Here is a 20,410-nt window from a genome sequence, read left to right as displayed (position 1 = left end):
GGTAAAGGGAGAACCTCATTAGTTGGTGAAATCCTCAATATTGTATGTAATTTCATAGTGAATTGCATCGCAAAATTCTACTCATGGTTATCAGTTGGCTATACAAACATTAGAGTACATAGCATGTTTCGGCACAAAGACCATAGAAGGAACATATCAAACTTGGCGATTAGTTTTCGTTGGCGATACAAGGACTTAACTACTTGAATTCTCAGTCATTCACAATATTAGTGTATCAAATGATTTCTTAACCTATTATTATTTTAAAAGATGATCAAACTACAATCTTGCTCTCTAGAGTAGTTTGTTCAGAAGGAATAAAAAATTTCATTCAGTGTCTGAAAAAGGTGAAGCATTATGAAACTTTACATGTACTTTTTTTGGGGGGGCTTTTGTTTTCATTATAGGGCACACTGCAATTGGTGGTACAATTAACCAGAATAGCTCCCTCTATGTGCAAGCTACTCATGTTGGATCAGACACCACCATATCAAACATTGTTCGACTGGTAGAAGAGGCACAAACCTCCAAGGTAAGAAAGTATGAACTAGTAAGCAAGATTTAATGAGAAGTAAACAATTTTACATAATTAAAATGTGTGCTACTGGCAGTCAAATATGGGCATTGCTGTATTACTAGAACTAAAAGTGTGTGACTGTGTGCAAGAAGTTCCTCAATTAGAAATTTTTAAATATCTTTTATTCTTTGTTTGGCATTACTTTTCATATTTATCAGTAGATTGGCAACATTAAATAGTAGACAGTGCATAGCAACAAAGGTTGACTTTATTAGAGAATAACAAATATCATAATTCCTTTACATTCCTTTACATCTAGCAATTTGATAGCATTTTAAAGTGACTTCTGCCGGCCATTCTTTTTGTTAAATTTTTATTTTTTATTTACATGCTGCAATGCATTCTATAAACAAGAACAGCTTCCTATAGCCGTCAGTGACCTTTATGCGACCTCGGGAATTCAGCATTATATTACTCATGACTCAAATCAATCTCACAGAGTACACACAGTCACAAACACACTAGTTCACACTTCAGTCCAAAAATGTAGACTTTAGTCAAAGGAAGTGCGAACAGATTGTATAACTCAATCGAATGCAATGTAACCAGAGGCCTTGATGATTCTTACAATAGGGACATTAGCAGTGATATCACATTGTTATATAGCCTATCCAGCATCCAGTATTAATAATGGTTTTAGTAATCATTTGATATGCAATCAATCATTCTACATTTGGTCAATCTTGTATACATATTTTATTTTGTTTGTCCAACAGGCTCCTATCCAGAGGTTTGCTGACAGAATTGCTGGTTATTTTGTCCCGGGTATCGTTGTTATCTCGTTCCTGACCCTCTTTTTCCATGTGCTTACTGGTTACCATAACCCACACATGATGCATGCCCATCCTGACTTTAATACAACGGTGAGATATGCCGCCCGTGTGGCCTTCATTGCGTGCTATGATCAGTGGAAATGTTTTATCAATTCAAAGCAAATCTCTTGGTACAAGTTAGATTTACTAAAAAATAATCACAGATGCATTATTTGTTTAATTTAAAGTGAATTAATAGTCAGTTTTTCAAGTTCTTCCAATGACAAAATTTGAAATTTTATTATTTTGACAAATTGTGAGACAAGTTGAAATAGCACACACTTTTGGCAGTATTTTATGCAAAAGCAAGTACAAGGCTATTTCAGTACCATTTTAATTGTTTTATCCTAAAAAATTATTCTATAGTTTCTCAGTAAAAAATTAAGGAGGACTAACAAATCACTTAAATCTCTCACATTTATGGTATAAATGCTTTTGTTACAAGTTTGTATATTTCAGTTCATTTTGTACTTTTATTGAATATAGAATTACTGTCTCACTATTACATAGTTCCCTTTGCTGTCTTATGTTTTGGTATAAAAGCTGTCTTTTTACCAACCTCCAAATTTGGGAATCCTTTTTTCTTGACTTGTAGGGTGAAGATCAAATGCATCAAGTCATCTTCATCTGGCAGAATTCTTTCCAGTGCGCCATCGCTGTCCTCTGTATCGCCTGCCCGTGTGCCCTGGGACTAGCAACACCCACAGCAGTCATGGTTGGCACTGGGGTGGGGGCTATTAACGGCATCCTCATAAAAGGAGGAGAACCGTTGGAGTTAGCACATAAGGTAAAATATTTTGAACATAAATCTGTAGGTAGCCTAACATTAGTTCCTCAGCAGTGGGTACATGTAGGCTACATAGTAAACTGACAAATGTGTTCTGGTCTTGTAAAACTCTGGAATTTTGATTTTCTTTTTTTAAACAAAAGCGTGGGAAATATGTAAAGATTTATTTGTGTTATATACAGAAAGTGCATGTTGCATTCGGATGTAAGCCAAAGGTTACAGTAAATCTATAAATTACAGTAAGATCTTGTAACTTTGCAAACAACAGAAAACCAACTGTAAAAAAAATGTTGTTACATCTGCAAGTATACACTGATAGCAAAGGAGAATGCACAGAGAAGAAAAAACATGAACATAAACATTCCTTTTGATTTTTAAAGTAAAAAGTACTTTACTGTGGATTAAAACTTTTAACTGCAGAAAGTCAAAAATATGTATGGTTGAATCTGTGCTGAGCCAATATCTTTAAACCTGGATCTGTTCTTAGACTTATTTCCTATAACAGAGTGTTCACTTTCTCTTCGTAGGTTACCACAGTCGTCTTTGATAAGACAGGAACCATCACAGAGGGGGCCCTGAAGGTTACAAGTGTGTTTCTGTTCACAGGTCCATCACAGGCGTGGGTAGTGATGGACAGACTGCTAGCCATAGCAGGAGTGGCCGAAGCTGATAGCGAGCATCCTATCGGTGCTGCCATCACAAGCCACGTGAAAAAGGTAACTCGCTCGGAATCGGAACACTCGGTCTTTTTCTTCATGAGTGCAAGCTAAATATTTGACATCAAAGGAAAGTTGTCCAGTTCATAGTCAGCTGCATGTCTTTCCAATGTGTTGATCAATTTTATTTTTCATTTACAAAATGGCAATAACCATAATATAGCTTTGTCATGTCGTGACTCTCCCTCCCTTCGTATTTTCAAGAGACAACTTAAAACATTTCTGTTTGATTCCTAGTTGCTTTTTTTCCTTGGTTTCCTTTGTCTCTTTCCTACTTTGTAAAGTGCTTTGAAACCCTGTATTAAGCGCTATATAAATGTAATTTATTATAAATATTATGAATACAACAGTGCAGGAGTATCTTGAAATTGACAAATTGAGACAAACCAAGAGCATCTCTTGTCGGTTTTCGTGTGAGAAGTTCAAAACCAAATCATGAGGGTGAAAATATTTGAAAACCATATCAATTCTAAGTATCCTGTAGTGTTTGTAGAGGTTATTGAAGCTGATGAAAGGTCACCACAGGTCAATGCTTGAACATTTTGAAAACATGACAACTTCCTATTTAAAGCAAAGCAAAGAAAGAAATGTGATAGGTTTTATGTTGATCCGTCAAAATTAGTATCAAAATACTTCCATATAGAGTGTTGCTTGAAAGTCATTTGGGGCCAATGGAGGTGAAAATCTTTCAACCTTGTGAATATGGTATTTTCAATTTAAAATTTGATTGACTTCATAGTTAGCATGGAGGACCACCTTGGTGACCACAAGGTCCCTATGGGTTTGGTGGATATCTAAGGTTATTTCAGGTCAGCAGATATTCTGGTCTTTTTTTGCTTTTCTTTTTCTCCTTAAATTATTGTTTATATATTAGAAGGGGAATATTATTACTCTTGTTGAAAGATAATCTCTCAATTTTGTTATTTTCTTGTTACATTTATGAATGTACAGGAACTTAATGTCTCGACTCTGGCCAAAAGCAACAACTTCCAGATAGTACCAGGATGTGGTATGAAGTGTTCCATCGATGTCAACAGTATTGAAAATCTACTGGAGAAATCTCATCAGGCCAAACAAATGCAGAATAATGTGGATGTTGAAATTGGAGAGGAGATTGTGGATTCCATTTCTTCAAGCAGTCCTGCTTTAATGACACCTAATGAATCAGGTACACTGGTTATGTTTTGGTTGGTTTGATTGCTGGAATGATTCCTATTTAGTCAGATACACTGGTTATGTGGTTGGTTTGATTGCTGGAATCATTCCTATTTAATCAGGTACACTGGTTCTGTGGTTGGTTGGATTGATTGCTGGAATGACTCCGAATGAATCAGGTACACTGCTTATGTGGTTGGTTGGTTGGTTTCATTGCTGGAATGATTCATAATGAATCAAGTACACTGATTAGGGTTGGTGAATGATCCAGGAATGCTGGTATTGATTGAATATCTCCTGATCAATCAGGTATGGTGTATTGATTGATTGTTTGCTGGAATAGATCATTAGAATTCCAAGTGTTTGATGTTGTAAGAAATGGGCATTGCTGATTCCGGGCATTAGTGGTAAGAAGTTTCAATTGAATGCAGAATCAAGAATTCATTTAAAACTTTATTACTACTTTTTTATTTAGTTTTTTTTTTTTTTTTTAGTATTAGTTTCCAATATTTCATCTAAACTATAATGTTTGATCTAAGAAACTTGCAAACAGTACAATCTGTATATACTTTTCTAGATGAAGTTGGGCCACCATCTAACGTGGATCAGTACGAGGTGCTGATCGGAAATCGAGAATGGATGCAAAGAAACGGTCTGGCCGTTAGCGAAGAGGTTGACAGTACTATGCAAAAGGAAGAAAAGAGAGGCCAGACAACTGTGATAGTTGCTGTAAATGGTAAGATGCTCCCTTGAAAGACATTACGAGTTCAACTTGGTTTATACCCAGAAAAAACTGGCAAAATTCTGGGTATCACGTGATCTACGAAGTAACCAAAGCTATCTTCCTCATATCTGCAAATGAAAGCAGCTGCAGCAGGAATAAACTGTCACAAAAGAGCTCGAGGAGTAAGATAACCGAGACAGCTTTGGTTACTTTGCAGATCACTTGATACCGGGCAAATCGTCGTTGGAATTTGAATTGTTTGTGGTAAAAGGCCAAAAAATCTTATTCTATTGGGTACCATATTACTATAATGCTGGTGTTAGGGTCAGTGATGGGTCACACAATGGGAATGAAATGAGGATGGTATCTGGGGACCATGAAGGTTAAAGGGCAACCAAAGTCTAGGGGTCTCAGCAAACCCTTAAATGTATGTTCTATTTTTGAGGTGTGCCTGTAAAACCTAATAAGGTAGCAGTTTGTTGGGGGAGGGGGGGGGGGGAGTGTATGATGCCTTAGGGATTAGAGGGTATTAATTCAACACCATGTAGATCCTTTCATCATTGCCAAAAAGGTGATTAGCTCTGTTGGGATTGTTCAATCCATTTAGTTTAGTATGGAATGCATAAACAGACATTTTAAGTCCTCTTCATGTAAGATGTGTGAGTATTTGTGAACACTTGTAAGTGAATTGGAGAGTTTTCTGGTAACTTTCCCTCATTTTTCTCCCTTTTTTTCAGGCATACTGACTTCAGTAATATCTGTAGCCGATACGGTGAAGCCAGACGCTGCCCAGGCCATCAACACCTTGAAACTGAAGAAGATTCATGTAGTGTTATTAACAGGTGATAACACCAAAACTGCTCAGGCAATAGCAGAACAGGTAAGACAACCATTGATTTCATCAAAAATAAATTCTTGAACTTGTTTTTTTTTGTTCCTAATCACCTAATGACAATAACCACTGTTGTCTTGACTTTTATATGTAAAATAAGGGTAGAATTGGGTGTTTATGTTGTGTAGACTTGACATTTAAGATAGTCATTGATGAAACTGTTGTGTAGGCCTAACATAAGGCTAGACCTGGGTGTGTTTGTTGTGTAGGCCTACCATTTAGGCCAAGCCTTGGTGTGTTTGTTCTGTTAGCCTGACATTAGGATAGTCCTTGATATAATTGTTGTGTAGGCCTAACATAAGGCTAGGCCTGTTTGTGTTTATTGTGTTGTCCTAACTTTACCTCACATACAAACATAAATGCACAAGTCTATCAGACTGTGTAGGTTACAGCTGCCTTGCAACACAGATGCACACCACAATATATTTTGTCGTGAAGCCTTTGTAAAGACGTTACATTGTAAAGAGGCTGCAGTCAGCTGCTTTTGAATGAAAGAAAAGAAAAGAAACTATGGTCATTTTAATAGACCACTGTATGAAGTTTCAAACAAATTTGGAAAGAACAGCCAGTTTCTGTTTTTACCTTTCCTATCATTCCTAATTACTCTCGCAGGTCGGTATTGCCAGAATCTATGCAGAAGTTCTCCCTCAGCATAAAGTGGAGAAAATAAGAGATCTCCAGGCAAGTGGAGAAATTGTTGCCATGGTAGGTGACGGGGTGAATGACTCCCCGGCTCTGGCACAGGCAAACGTAGGGATTGCCATCGGTACAGGGACTGACGTAGCAGTGGAAGCAGCCTCTGTAGTACTAATAAATGTAAGCTCCATCTTGATGTTCTGTAAATGTAAGCACCATGTAAGCACCATGTAAGCACCATAAATGTAAGCCCCATCTTGATGTTCTGTAAATGTAGCTCCCAACTCAATGTTCTGTAAATGTAAGCATTATGTAAGCACCATGTAAACACCATGTAAGCACCATAAATGTCAGCACCATCTTGATGTTCTGTAAATGTAGCTCCCATCTCAATGTCCTGTAAATGTAACACCATGTAAGCACCATGTAAACACTATGTAAGCTCCATAAATGTAAACACAATGTCGATGTTCTGTAAATGTAAGCACCATGTAAGCACCATAATGTAAGCTCCATATAAGCACCATGTAAGCACCATAAATGTAAGTCCCATCTTGATGTTCTGTAAATCTAGCTCCCATCTCAATGTTCTGTAAATGTAAGCACCATGTAAGCACCATGTAAACACCATGTAAGCTCCATAAATGTCAGCACCATCTTGATGGCCTTCACTTGATGTATCCTTCAACACCTACTCTAACCCAGCTTGCTTCCCATTTCATTTGAATCAAAATTGTTGCATATCATTCAAACTGTAATTGAGGTTTGGCAATGTTGGAGAACCACTTGAAGCTACCCAAGGTACAATTATTTAACTTCTCGTCTTCTCTCCATAATAAATGGATTGAGGAAATAAATATTATTTAAAAGAAAGTAATAAATTTTCCCTTTCCATTCACCAGGCAATGGCCTGCCCCCTTCCCCAGTGTTACAACCAAATGATAATGTTTGTCATTCCTCATGTAACACAAATACACAATCATTCTATTTAATTAAATCTCTTTGTTATTTTGCAGAATAAATTACAAGATGTGGTTTCTGCTATCGACTTGTCACACAAGACAGTTCAAAGGATAAAACTGAATCTCTTCTTAGCATTAATATACAATGTCATAGCCATCCCAATAGCTGCAGGTAAGAACCCATATGTCTTGTATGCATTAATATACAATGTCATAGCCATCCCAATAGCTGCAGGTTAGGACCCATATGTCTTGTATGCATTAATATACAATGTCATAGCCATCCCAATAGCTGCAGGTTAGGACCCATATGTCTTGTATGCATTAATATACAATGTCATAGCCATCCCAATAGCTGCAGGTAAGAACCCATATGTCTTGTATGCATTAATATACAATGTCATAGCCATCCCAATAGCTGCAGGTTAGGACCCATATGTCTTGTATGCATTAATATACAATGTCATAGCCATCCCAATAGCTGCTGGTTAGGACCCATATGTCTTGTATGCATTAATATACAATGTCATAGCCATCCCAATAGCTGCAGGTAAGAACCCATATGTTATGTATGTCGTTATGGCATAGTGGAGTCAGTGAGGTTGAGAAAATCATAGAAAAGGACGCAAAATGCTGCTTTAATATACAATGTCATAGCCATCCCAATAGCTGCAGGTAAGGACCCATATGTCTTGTATGCATTAATATACAATGTCATAGCCATCCCAATAGCTGCAGGTAAGAACCCATATGTCTTGTATGCATTAATATACAATGTCATAGCCATCCCAATAGCTGCAGGTTAGGACCCATATGTCTTGTATGCATTAATATACAATGTCATAGCCATCCCAATAGCTGCTGGTTAGGACCCATATGTCTTGTATGCATTAATATACAATGTCATAGCCATCCCAATAGCTGCAGGTAAGAACCCATATGTTATGTATGTCGTTATGGCATAGTGGAGTCAGTGAGGTTGAGAAAATCATAGAAAAGGACGCAAAATGCTGCTTTAATATACAATGTCATAGCCATCCCAATAGCTGCAGGTTAGGACCCATATGTCTTGTATGCATTAATATACAATGTCATAGCCATCCCAATAGCTGCAGGTTAGGACCCATATGTCTTGTATGCATTAATATACAATGTCATAGCCATCCCAATAGCTGCAGGTTAGGACCCATATGTCTTGTATGCATTAATATACAATGTCATAGCCATCCCAATAGCTGCAGGTAAGGACCCATATGTCTTGTATGCATTAATATACAATGTCATAGCCATCCCAATAGCTGCAGGTTAGGACCCATATGTCTTGTATGCATTAATATACAATGTCATAGCCATCCCAATAGCTGCAGGTTAGGACCCATATGTCTTGTATGCATTAATATACAATGTCATAGCCATCCCAATAGCTGCAGGTTAGGACCCATATGTCTTGTATGCATTAATATACAATGTCATAGCCATCCCAATAGCTGCAGGTTAGGACCCATATGTCTTGTATGCATTAATATACAATGTCATAGCCATCCCAATAGCTGCAGGTAAGAACCCATATGTCTTGTATGCATTAAAGCAGCATTTTGCGTTGGGTCGCTTTTTTCCACCTTTTTAACATGTGCATCGATTTTTTTAGATGTATCAATCATAAAACAGCAAACTAAGATACCATCCAAGTTTCACCCTGCCAAGAGCGTTAATTAGCGAGTAATTAACGATTTATGTCGATAACGAGTAAAAGTGTCCTCGACAAAGTTTTCATATCTCCAAATCCACTAGTTTGAATTCCACCAATCAGTGAATAGTATGTTTATTCATGAGCGAGTAATTGGCGAGTATTCCACATACAAAATTAATCGCATTCAGTTCCCAAACCCACTAGTTTGAATTCAACCAATCAGAGATGCAGGTTTAGTTATGAGCCGTTGCTAAAAATAGATTCAAGACTTTGCGTTGGTACAACCAGGGGAGTTGTTATGCAACTCTCTGGTACAACTGCCATATAGACTGTACACAAATCAAGCGTGGTGTTATATTACGTATCTGTCAATGACGTTCGTAGTGTTTAAATATTCATATTATGGGCGAGGTTTATTGGGTTCCCAACGGAAAATATCTTGGAGAACAACAAAGTTGAAAGTTGCAATTTTTTCGACTTTTATGCCACCATTTGAAGTAAAATATAAATAGATAAGCTAGTTATGTATGTCGTTATGGCATAGTGGAGTCAGTGAGGTTGAGAAAATCATAGAAAAGGACGCAAAATGCTGCTTTAATATACAATGTCATAGCCATCCCAATAGCTGCAGGCTAGGACCCATATGTCTTGTATGCATTAATATACAATGTCATAGCCATCCCAATAGCTGCAGGTTAGGACCCATATATCTGCTGTGCAATAGTAAACAACGTTATACTAACCTGCTCCTTACAATGTTTTTCCACACAAGGTGCATTGATGCGTTATGGAATAGCATTACAACCATGGATGGCTGCCGCAGCGATGGCCATGTCTAGCTCTTCTGTGGTGACATCATCTCTCATGCTGAAATTGTAAGTACTGACCTTATCAGAACCATAAAGTGAACAATACAATTGTTGGCACAGTGTATCATTTCTAAACCATGTTGTCACAAGGTTGTCAAACTTTGCCTCAAAGTTTTGTTTTCAAAGATATCAACCCAAACAGTAAAGGTACAACTGAAGAAAGTACCACATCGACTTTCTGTTTGGTAATCAAACAAGGGGGTATGGTCAAAGTCCTTCCTAGGGTTTAAAATGATTGTTAAATTTAGCCAATGGAAAAATATTTATTACAGAAAATATCAAAATGTCAACCATTGTTAAAGTACCATTGCCATATTGTCTTTTACCGAGAAATCTCCAATATTCTGAGATATTATATGGGGCTACCCCATCATAATTAACTTTTGTGTCTCTGTGTAAAAGATTCTAATTTCAGTAAATTCTTATGAAGTGACTGGATCCTACCGTTCCAAGTATATGATATCATAATAAGACTCAAAGAAAAACAAAACAAATGTCTGCTTGCTCCCATGTTGATTGGAATAAAATGCAGGCAGAGAAAACAGTTTGGAATCTAGGGACATGTTGGTAATTAGGAATGGCTGTGGTTTGGAAATGTTCTGTACTGGAATTTGTCAATTCACATAACTCAACATCCAGAGATAAAAGCAAATATTTGCACTGTTGGCATCACAAGCTTTCAAACCTTTAGATAAAAGGAGGGGGAAGGTTGAGGGGGGGGGCTGGTTAGATTGAGTAGTGCAGTTGGCGAAACAAATGTGCAGTGGGGGAGGTACCAACTATATAGTGAGACAGAGATTACTATCAATTTCAATTTTAGGTAGGGCTGGCATGTATCAAGGCCATAACCTCCCCCACCCCCCCCCTCCATGCACAGTCTCCCCCCAACATAACTTGAGAGCAGTGAGGAAGTGGTCTAAATCCTTCTACTCATCAGCTCGACTGGAGAGTACTCCATAATTTCAATTGATTGTAATATGCTACTTGATATATTTATGACTAGAGAAGCTATGTTGCTCTTTAATATGGTGCTATTACTGCTCAGTGATAAAGTATGGGCATATCTCTGAAGACAGACAACTCAGATGAAGCCATGTTTAATCAGTTAATCAAACACCCTGATGAGGAGGCGAAATATTCATGACAAGAAAATTGATGTGTTTATTTCATATAATTGAGACAAGAGCGTGTTGATTGATCATAGCAGATAGGTCATTTGTCATCGTTCCCAAAGTTTTGCTTTTTTTCTCGGCTGATAATGTTGATCAATTTGTTGATTCTTCCAGTTACAAGAAACCAAAGCAAATGGAGGTAATGTTCCCCATCAGAAGGCACGGGAAGTTGTTGATCAAGGAACCATTTCTTCCGATGGACATCGAATCCAACGAGAGTAAGACTGGTTCACCGCTCTCCTGGCTGACAGACAGAGTCGCACCATCCAGACGCAACGGAGGCCACCAGCTCGGAGATGCTCATCTGAGCCTCCTAGACAATAGCGGAGATAACAGTGACCAGGAACTGTAACTGGCGCAAGAAGATTTATCGGAAATATGTGAATATTGATTTTTACAGATATGAATGGGAGGAAGAGTAGGTGTTTACGAAGGGGGTGGAATGTGGAACAGATTAGGGGTGTAGAAGACCAAAGTGATCCGGCTCAAAGAACAAAAAATCATAAAATTTGTACAAACATTAAGGAGCAACCCTTAGGGTTTCCACATAATTGAAGCGATCAGAAGTAACATAGAAATTGAGATAAGATGTTTTGATTGGATTTCATGAAGTTTCCAGTGAAATGAAGTAATATTATGTCTGCTGGCATTATTGGAAATAGACCAACCTGCAACTGGTGCTGTGGTGGTGGAAAACTTGAAAAATTTTGGGGAGAAAATTTATGATATGTGATACAGATAAAATGCACATATGGTGAAATACATTGCTTGATGTATTAAAGTGTGCTCTAAGCCCAGAGATTTTTATATATGATATCTGTATGTGTTACGTTTGAAGAAATATTAATATAAATTTGGATATGGGACTGATGGAATGAAACTTGAATCAACAGTTATCCGAATTGGGGAGCAAGTCTATGGATATAAAGTGAAGTAAACAAGTATGAAGAATCTGCTAATGGTGTGAAGGTGGGGTGTTGAAACCATGTGATTCTTTGCATGTGGATCACATTCGGTGCCTACCTGTGCTCAAATGTATGAAGGGTTGAGGGTAACCTTGAATGGTAGAAGACACAAATTTGTTGGTCATAGTTGTCACCAATTATATTTTTTATTTTTTTTTGTCTTCAGTCATTCTTTAATGACCAGGCTAGTGATTTGTGTTTGACTCAAGTGTTCTGTTGTATCTTCAGATTTCCTTGTTGACAGAAAATGAAGCTATATTTTCTTTTTTTGTCAATGAGAAGTGCAATAGTATAAATATAGAGATCAATAAGTTTGAAAAAAATTATCCAAAACAAAAACCACCCTACCATGTTTAACTTTATTTTTTTTATTCCTTGCTGCAGGCAAAGGGAATCTATGCCATTATGATAGTGTGTATGTGCCTGTGTGTTTGTTTTGTATTCTGACCGAGGACTTGAACAAAAGAATTCCAGGTCCTCGGTTGTGATTTCTAAAGAATCACCATGTCCTCGGAAAAATTCTATTGTATGGGGTATTGTTAAGGTTAGGGTACGTGGATTTGAACAATGGAAAATACGATGGGGTCCTCGGTCTGAATGTTATACAAACATGTGTGTGCTTGTGTGTGTGAATCTATGCCATGGTGATTGTGTGTGTGCCCGAGTGTGAGATATGGTTTGTCCTTTAAACACCAAAACTCACAAAGATCATGGTGTTGGAAACTTCATACTCGGTATATTGGCTCACAGTGTGTACCTATGAGGTCAACAGTGTCAAAAGTCTGTTACTTTCAATTACTTCAAAAGTTAACTTGGGTGAATGACATATTTAGTATGTAAATGTTCTCCATTGTGTACAAGAACCCTATATTTGCTGTGGAGATAAAAGGTCATTTCAGATCAACAGAAGTCAAGATTAGACAACCCTTGTAAGCACAGTAACTCCAAAAGTAAAAAGTTGGATAGACTTCAAGTTTGGTATGTAGGCCTTCACAGGGTGCAAGAACCTTACTGTCAACAACCGTCTACTTGAAAATTTTAAAAAAAAGTGTGCAGTGTTTTATCCTGTTCTTCTAGAAAATGTGGCCAGGAGTCACTGAGTCTGACAGCTTTTTCTATTTCAATTTTCAACATTTGATAAAAATAGTAGTTGAGATTAAGGATGTGAGGATAATATTTTTTGTTTGGATAAGGAGACAATCAGTGATCAGACGTCCTACTGGTCTAAGTTTATTGAAAAGTTTGAGTGAGTGGTTCTTTCAATATCTTTCTTTTCTTTGAAAGAAATTGGCAATTGCAAAAAGAAATAGATATTTTTTTAATTATATTTATCTGCCCTATGAGGAGACGTTCCAGACATATTTTTGACAAGGTTGTTTTGTTTTTTTTTGATCTGGCGACAAAAAAACTAAGGCAGGAATTCATCTACAACATGTTATAACAACACACTTGTAAAGTAAAGGGTCCATTGTTGAGGGATAATTGTCAACTTCTTGCAAACTTGTGTCCTTGGTTGGTTAAGGGGTATTTGACAGGGTATTTTTACAATAAGAGTATTTTGGTGCTCAAAAGTAGCTCATTTCATACGTTTTACAGGTTCAGGGGTGTTTCTTTCTGTCTTTTTCAAACATGACATGAAAACATGTTTGTGTATTTAACTTGACAAATTTTAAAGCCAAGGGAGGTAAATGACATGTATGGCTTTCAGAAATTTGTGGGGTTAACAACAGCAAGGAGAATCTCCTTGTTGAATTGATGAAGATAGGAGCCCAATTTGTCCCCCCCCTCCCACTCCAAAAAAGGAGAGAAATATGTGTACATGTTGAAGCAAGAATAATCTTCATCTTAGCAGACAAGCAAATATAGTCAAAGCCTGAAACATTTTAAGAGAACATTTTATATTTGACAAGCAATGTAAAAGTTCCTCAAGAAGTTTTACTCCATATCCCCCTCCCCTACCCCCTTAAAAAGAAGTAGGTTTTCAGTTTTCTTATCACAGTCAATTACTGTAGTGGTCAAATCTTCAAGACTGAAATGTTACAGCTTGTTTGACGTTAAAGCCTGGAGGGACTTTTCATGTGAGATAAGATTTAATCCCAGGTGTATTTTGTTCGGCTAAAACTTTCAGAGGCCTTTTTATTTGGCACTTGTAAATTTGCCACATTTGGCCTCAAATTTCTTGGTTTTCAAAGGCGCTAAAAACCTGTCCAATTTTCCAAATAATTAACCAAAGTAATTACTGAGTTTGGATCAATGACAACATCACATTACACTAATAAAAAAATGTCTGATTTACAACAAGTATCCAGGGGTGACATGTGACCTAAAGGTTTGGGGGGGGGGGCAGGGTGAGGAGCAGGTAATGTTGCTTCACTTTTGTTAGTAAGATCGACAACAATGATAAGAAGCAAAGAATATAATTCTGACAGTTTTATGCGAATCTAGATTTTCCAGATCTCTTCTTGGTTTCGATAAAGAGGTGTTATATATTTCCCCTTTCATTTTAATCTTTCCTTTCGTTATTTTGAAATATTTGATTTAGATTTTTCTCATCATTCCTTGCAAGTTTATTGTGTGCTTTTAAGTAGATGATCAGATTTGAGCTACTGTTTCTATATATAGATATAGAGATATATATATACATTAAAAAAGGTTCATCATTATTATTTTCCAAATTCTTTTCTAATACATTTAGCCTTGCCTATTTGACTGTTTTCATGTCAGGTTTTCTGATTGTTTTAAAGATATTAACAAGAAAGTTGTTTAATATGACAATAACATGAAGGATTCTGGGTTAAGCAATCTCTTTTAGGCTGTGTTTACATTACATTACAGACCAGACCCCCCACCCCCCCACCCCCCCGTGCTCCTTGTTTGGAATAATTTTGTTATCCTCCATGCCATTACAAATACTGCTCTAGCACTAATGTTTTTGTTTTGTACTTGATAATTATTGCATTCATGTTAAATTATTGCTATGCCATTAATGATTGTACTTTCTAAAACATAAATATAGCATTCATGTTTGTTTATTGCTGTCATTAATGTTTGTACTTACTTGCCTTTCCAATACATAAATGTAGCATTCGTGTTTATGCTTTCTGTGTAGATTGCCATGTATACATGCTATCAATAGATTGCTGAACTGATAAATGTCACATTAATGTTTATTTTTGCAGTTTATAGATTGCTATGTCATTAATGCTTATGTGATAGCCTCAATGTTTGTGCTAGCTAACATTTTTACCTGTAGCATTCAAATGTAGGTTATTCAATATCTAGTATCATTAATGTAGGCTTTACATTAATAACATGGTCTTTAATTGATGTGTTATGTGATAGATTATTTATAGCACTGATGTCTGTCTCTGCTGAAGGGTTGAAAATGGGGGTACACCCACCCTCACCCCCTTTCCCCCACCCCTGGGATCTGGGAATCCTTATTTCTCTAATATCTACAAGTGGACTGCATTAATCTTAATGAGTGGAATACTATGTAGCTTTGTTTGTACCATGAATATTGATATAGTATCAGTATGTTGTATGTAATGTGTATTTAGGCTTAATATCTGTACAAAATGTAGTTTGTATGATGTACTGAATTTTTATACCATTAATGATATGAAAAACATGATTCCAACAGCTTATTTTTCTTTTTTGCTTCTGTGTTGGCTGTGCACAGTCTGCCATTCAGCAGTAAAATATATGATTTTCTATGTTTGTTTTTGTTTGGCAAAGTTCCTGCTGTCGTAGTACAGAGGTTCCAGCATTAATTAGAAGTGAGCCCTCTGTGCTCTCTGCATTATGTTTAGTGATATGCAATACAAGAGAAAATGTCAATCAATTTGAATATTTAATTATGTTTTTATTTTGCAAACTATAGCATAGCTATTAATTTACCTCGTTTAGACACCGTTGGACTAGCTACGAGTTTCTAAGTGTCATGTCCACTTTACAAAACATTTTCTAACTTTCTGGACAATCAATTAAAAAACGAGAGGGATTTAAAGACAGTGAACTTTGATTTGCTTGTCAAAGCAGCTGTTTGCCCTTTTCAAGAATATCTAGATATCTTGATTCTTTTAGTGCCTATATTATTATTATTTCTCTCCCCATCCCCACCCCACCCAATACCAATTTGTGCATTCCTGTTCATTTCTCCCACCTTCTCTTACTTTGTGATATGAAACTTCAATTAAGCACATGTACAAAAATAAATGAATGAACCTGAGTTCATTGCCACCATTAATCAACTTGAAATAACTCAATATATCAACAGTTTTAGTGCAGACATTTAAATTAAACCTCGCAAATGTGGTGAAGTACGCAAGGCAATGAGAACAGAGCTGATGTTTAATTCACACAGAAGCTCATAAGCTAAAAAACATTACGATTTAAAACATTGAACGCTTATATCGCTTAGCATACAACTTACGAGGAACAACACAAAACCGGAAAACATTTATGAATAACAAAGGTTTGATAAATTGCTTTGATATCACGTTTCACTGGCAAGATGCTCCGAGCGCCCTCTTTTATCGCTCCTATTTCTTAGCATACAACTTCCGAGGAACAATAGAAAACCGAAAAACTTTTTGGAAAAACACGTTTGAGACTGCTTTGTTCTTCAAAAAAGTTTTTGAAAAAAAAAAAGGTTTGATTTGACTGCTTTGAAATCACCTATCACTGGCAAGATGCGCCGAGCGCCCTCTTTTATCGCTTCTATTTCTTAGCATACAACTTCCGAGGAACAATAGAAAACCGAAAAACTTTTTGGAAAAACACGTTTGAGACTGCTTTGTTCTTCAAAAAAGTTTTTGAAAAAAAAAGGTTTGATTTGACTGCTTTGAAATCACGTATCACTGGCAAGATGCGCCGAGCGCCCTCTTTTATCGCTTCTATTTCTTAGCATACAACTTCCGATGAACAATAGAAAACCGAAAAACTTTTTGGAAAAACACGTTTGAGACTGCTTTGTTCTTCAAAAAAGTTTTTGAAAAAAATAAGGTCTGATTTGACTGCTTTGAAATCACGTATCACTGGCAAGATGCGCCGAGCGCCCTCTTTTATCGCTTCTATTTCTTAGCATACAACTTCCGAGGAACAATAGAAAACCGAAAAACTTTTTTGAAGAACAGGTTTGAGACTGTGGGCGCATCGACGCATCTTGCCAGTGATACGTGATTTCAAAGCAGTCAAATCAAACCTTTGTTATTCATATATGTTTTCCGGTTTTGTGTTGTTTCTCGGAAGTTGAATGCTAAGCGTTATAAGCGTCAATGTTTTAATCGTAATTTTTTAGCTTATTAGCTTCTGTGTGAATTAAACATCAGCTCTGTTCCCATGCCTTGCGTAGAAGCGTTCAATGTTTTAATCATAATTTTGTCTTCAAAAATGGAACGGAGGGTGATAACATACTGCCTGATACTGTTGTTTTAACTGGTTGTTGTATATTAATAGTTTTCAACCCCAACCGCGCCGCGAAATGAGCTAAGCAGATTCAGGAAACGTTGCCTTGACCATTACTTTAGCAAGTAGGCAATCAAAAGAATTTAGATCATTTAAAAAAAAAAAGTTACTCTACCAACTTCGGTAAAGTTAATTTGTTATTTTGTACCAACACCGTTGGGTTATGACATCTTCAACTGTTGTGGAAATGAAAACGCACTAACCAACCCACTCCCTCCCCTTACCAACCTCTTAGCAATTTAATCACAGAAGTGTGTTCGTTATATTGGTAACCTTTATAGTCATACAGGTGTGTGAGTGTGTGTGTGATGCATTGCTTGTAAAAACGATATCTCAAGAAGCGAAATTGGACCAATTTCATAATTTGCGTGTAGGAATACCACATTGAGTAGAAGAACCCTATCCTTGTTTTCTGGGAAGTCAAATTTCATTTGGGGTCACCAGAGGTCAAATTGTGAAAACATGTAAACACGATATCTCATGAAGGAAAGCTTGGACTAATCATATATTAAGTACGTAGTTGTGACACGTTGATTTCAAGCCCCTTATTATTTTTGGTGGAGATCAAAGGTCATTTAGCATTACCAGGGGTCTAATTGTGGTATTCTTGTTATACTTCGCATGTGTATTGATCATATAGAGAAGAAGTTTATTGTTTAACGTGGAGGTTAAAGGTAATCTGAGGTCACCAGATGTCAAACACTGAAAACCTTGTAAACACTATATCTCAAGTTAGGAAGCATGGAGATTGTTTATAAGTAACATGCGGATGCGTTATATTGAATAGAAAAACTTTTGCTTTTGGTAGAGGTCAAAGGTCATCTGGGTCACCAGCAGTCAAACTCTGGAAACCATTTCAACATGATAGCGTATCTCATGGTAGAAATCAGGACATTTTTATTATATTAGCTATGTCTGGTGTGAATAAGCAGAAGTCTATTGCAATAAAGTAATCGAAACTTCAATACAGTTTTGCATTCTGGTTCCTATTTTGCATCGTTATTTGACTTGACTAGTGAGGCAGGTGAAAAAATATTGTGAAAGGATTAATGTATCAAAGAATTGTTCATATATAACTGAAGTCGCATTAAACAGTAAATTGACACTGTCAATAAGTAGTGTATAGGGAGGGAGAGAATGAGGAACATGGGTGAGGGGGTGGGGGGGGTATACAGGTTACTGATTTGTTCTCACTCTCCTTTCCACAGTGGAATAACATCTTTGTTTTGTATTTAGCATATTAAAATGTGGTATCTTGTATTAAATATTATCAGGAAATAGGTATGTTCATGTATCTTATAGGTTTTCATGGCTTCCACTAAAACTTCCAACTACTACAAGGGGTCTGGTATATTAAGAGAGGTCTTCACGTTTATTCCCTAAAACTCCAAACTGAGGAAATCAAAGCACAGTAAGTCTACATGTGAGATATTTCAGCTTGGTGATTCCTGCTGAATCAATTCCAACTCCTCAGACCTGGGACATGTAATATACAAGAAGAATAATAATTTAAACTGCTGTAAAAACATCCATAAACCCAAGCAGGAATCATAATACATGAATCATAGTTGGGAACAATGTACCATTGGAGCTGGTCTATATTGTGTTGGGTATTCCACATTGTTTTCATAACGTCTTTGATAACATTCGCTTCCTACCACTAAGTTGATCAGTAACGCATTAAACAAACTTTGAATTATTAACACAAGACACTTAGAAATTGAGAATCAACTTTTAAAATGAGGCTTAGGGTTTGTACAAGGTGTAAAATGATACATTTATTAATGTGTTTCATTCAAGTGGTTGCATGGACTTCAGCACAAGTTAGTTTATATCAACAACATTCCTGTTCACATTATGAACATATATTTCCAAAACATTGATATATTAATTCACAATAACAACATATCTGGTGAGCTCTTTGGCATTCCATAGATTCTAGCCCTTGTCCCTTCTCTCAAAAATATAGGTTGCACACCTGATCTTTACCATTTATTATTTATACACGTTATATCAGTATGGACCTGATGTACAATTGAACCCTTAAACATACAACCGACAACTAGAGGGCAGTAGATTGACCTGGAACTAACAAAGCTGTCCGTTTCTATATCCTGCCTGTAATTGCACACAGCATCGGATTCCTGTGTAGGAAATGTGTAAGCCAAACAACCCTGCGTTACAGGAAATGAAAGACACTGCCTTCAAATTAACGACTTAACCTAGCAGGCCGCCCCTGTCTCCAGTTCAATTTCTTTCAATTATGTATCCATGCACTTAAGTCTCAGAGTTGTGCAATGAGTATAAAAAGACAATATCGAAAGGAGACCAAAATGTTATGAAGCGATGTCATGCCTATTAGTATTTTAACTAGCGAGTTTTTCTGAAATTAATTTGCGCAGATTAACTGATCTGAAATGTTGCTTGTACCATCTTCTGCATTGTTTGTTACCAAAAAGTCATGTGACACACATCACAGTCAAACCTTTGAAATATGTCTCATGTCATTTTTCTTTTTCTTCTTTTAAGTATTAAGAGGTCATCTGAGGTCAAACTATCAATTTACTATATCCTTAGGATTGATAATTTGATTACTAAAGTGGTTAATAACCTGTTGAGTGACCTGTGACCTCTGAAGGTCAAACATCTAGTCTGTCTTATTTCGTGCTTTCTTCTAATGTGGTGAAAGACTGGCATTGTTTCATAGTGAAGGGGCAGGATTAACTTTCAGCAACATTAAGAGTGGTCAGCTGCTCACCTCCATGTAAATACACTAAGAGTAAAATATGGAATTGATCTGAGATAAAAAATAAAAAATATAATATTTCAAAGATATGTTTTACATGTTATGTAGATCAGGAACTTGTATGACTTTGAGTTTAGACTGAGTATGAAGAAATGAATGAAGTAAATGTACTCAATTGATTTGTCTTTCTCACCATAAAACGGTTCTTTTTCTTCTTTACTAGTGTTTGTTTGCTTTG

General features: G+C 36.6%; 1 protein-coding gene across 2 annotated transcripts in view; it reads left to right on the top strand.

The window, feature by feature from the left end:
• Positions 1–15,591, top strand: part of LOC139980361 (copper-transporting ATPase 1-like) — a 34,393-nt gene extending 18,802 nt beyond the window's left edge. For both annotated transcript variants that reach the window (XM_071991982.1, XM_071991983.1), the window contains 11 exons: positions 408–532; positions 1,294–1,440; positions 1,985–2,176; positions 2,704–2,892; positions 3,844–4,060; positions 4,625–4,783; positions 5,509–5,651; positions 6,276–6,479; positions 7,316–7,433; positions 9,724–9,826; positions 11,107–15,591. In XM_071991982.1, coding sequence (XP_071848083.1) covers positions 408–532; positions 1,294–1,440; positions 1,985–2,176; positions 2,704–2,892; positions 3,844–4,060; positions 4,625–4,783; positions 5,509–5,651; positions 6,276–6,479; positions 7,316–7,433; positions 9,724–9,826; positions 11,107–11,344 — 1,835 coding nt within the window. In that variant the 3' untranslated portion in view covers positions 11,345–15,591. The remainder of the gene's footprint in view (positions 1–407; positions 533–1,293; positions 1,441–1,984; positions 2,177–2,703; positions 2,893–3,843; positions 4,061–4,624; positions 4,784–5,508; positions 5,652–6,275; positions 6,480–7,315; positions 7,434–9,723; positions 9,827–11,106) is intronic.
• Positions 15,592–20,410: the final 4,819 nt, after the last annotated feature.

This window comes from Apostichopus japonicus, chromosome 14 (assembly GCF_037975245.1).
Source record: "Apostichopus japonicus isolate 1M-3 chromosome 14, ASM3797524v1, whole genome shotgun sequence".
Lineage (NCBI taxonomy): Eukaryota > Metazoa > Echinodermata > Holothuroidea > Aspidochirotida > Stichopodidae > Apostichopus > Apostichopus japonicus.
This window is presented reverse-complemented; position numbering and strand designations above follow the sequence as displayed.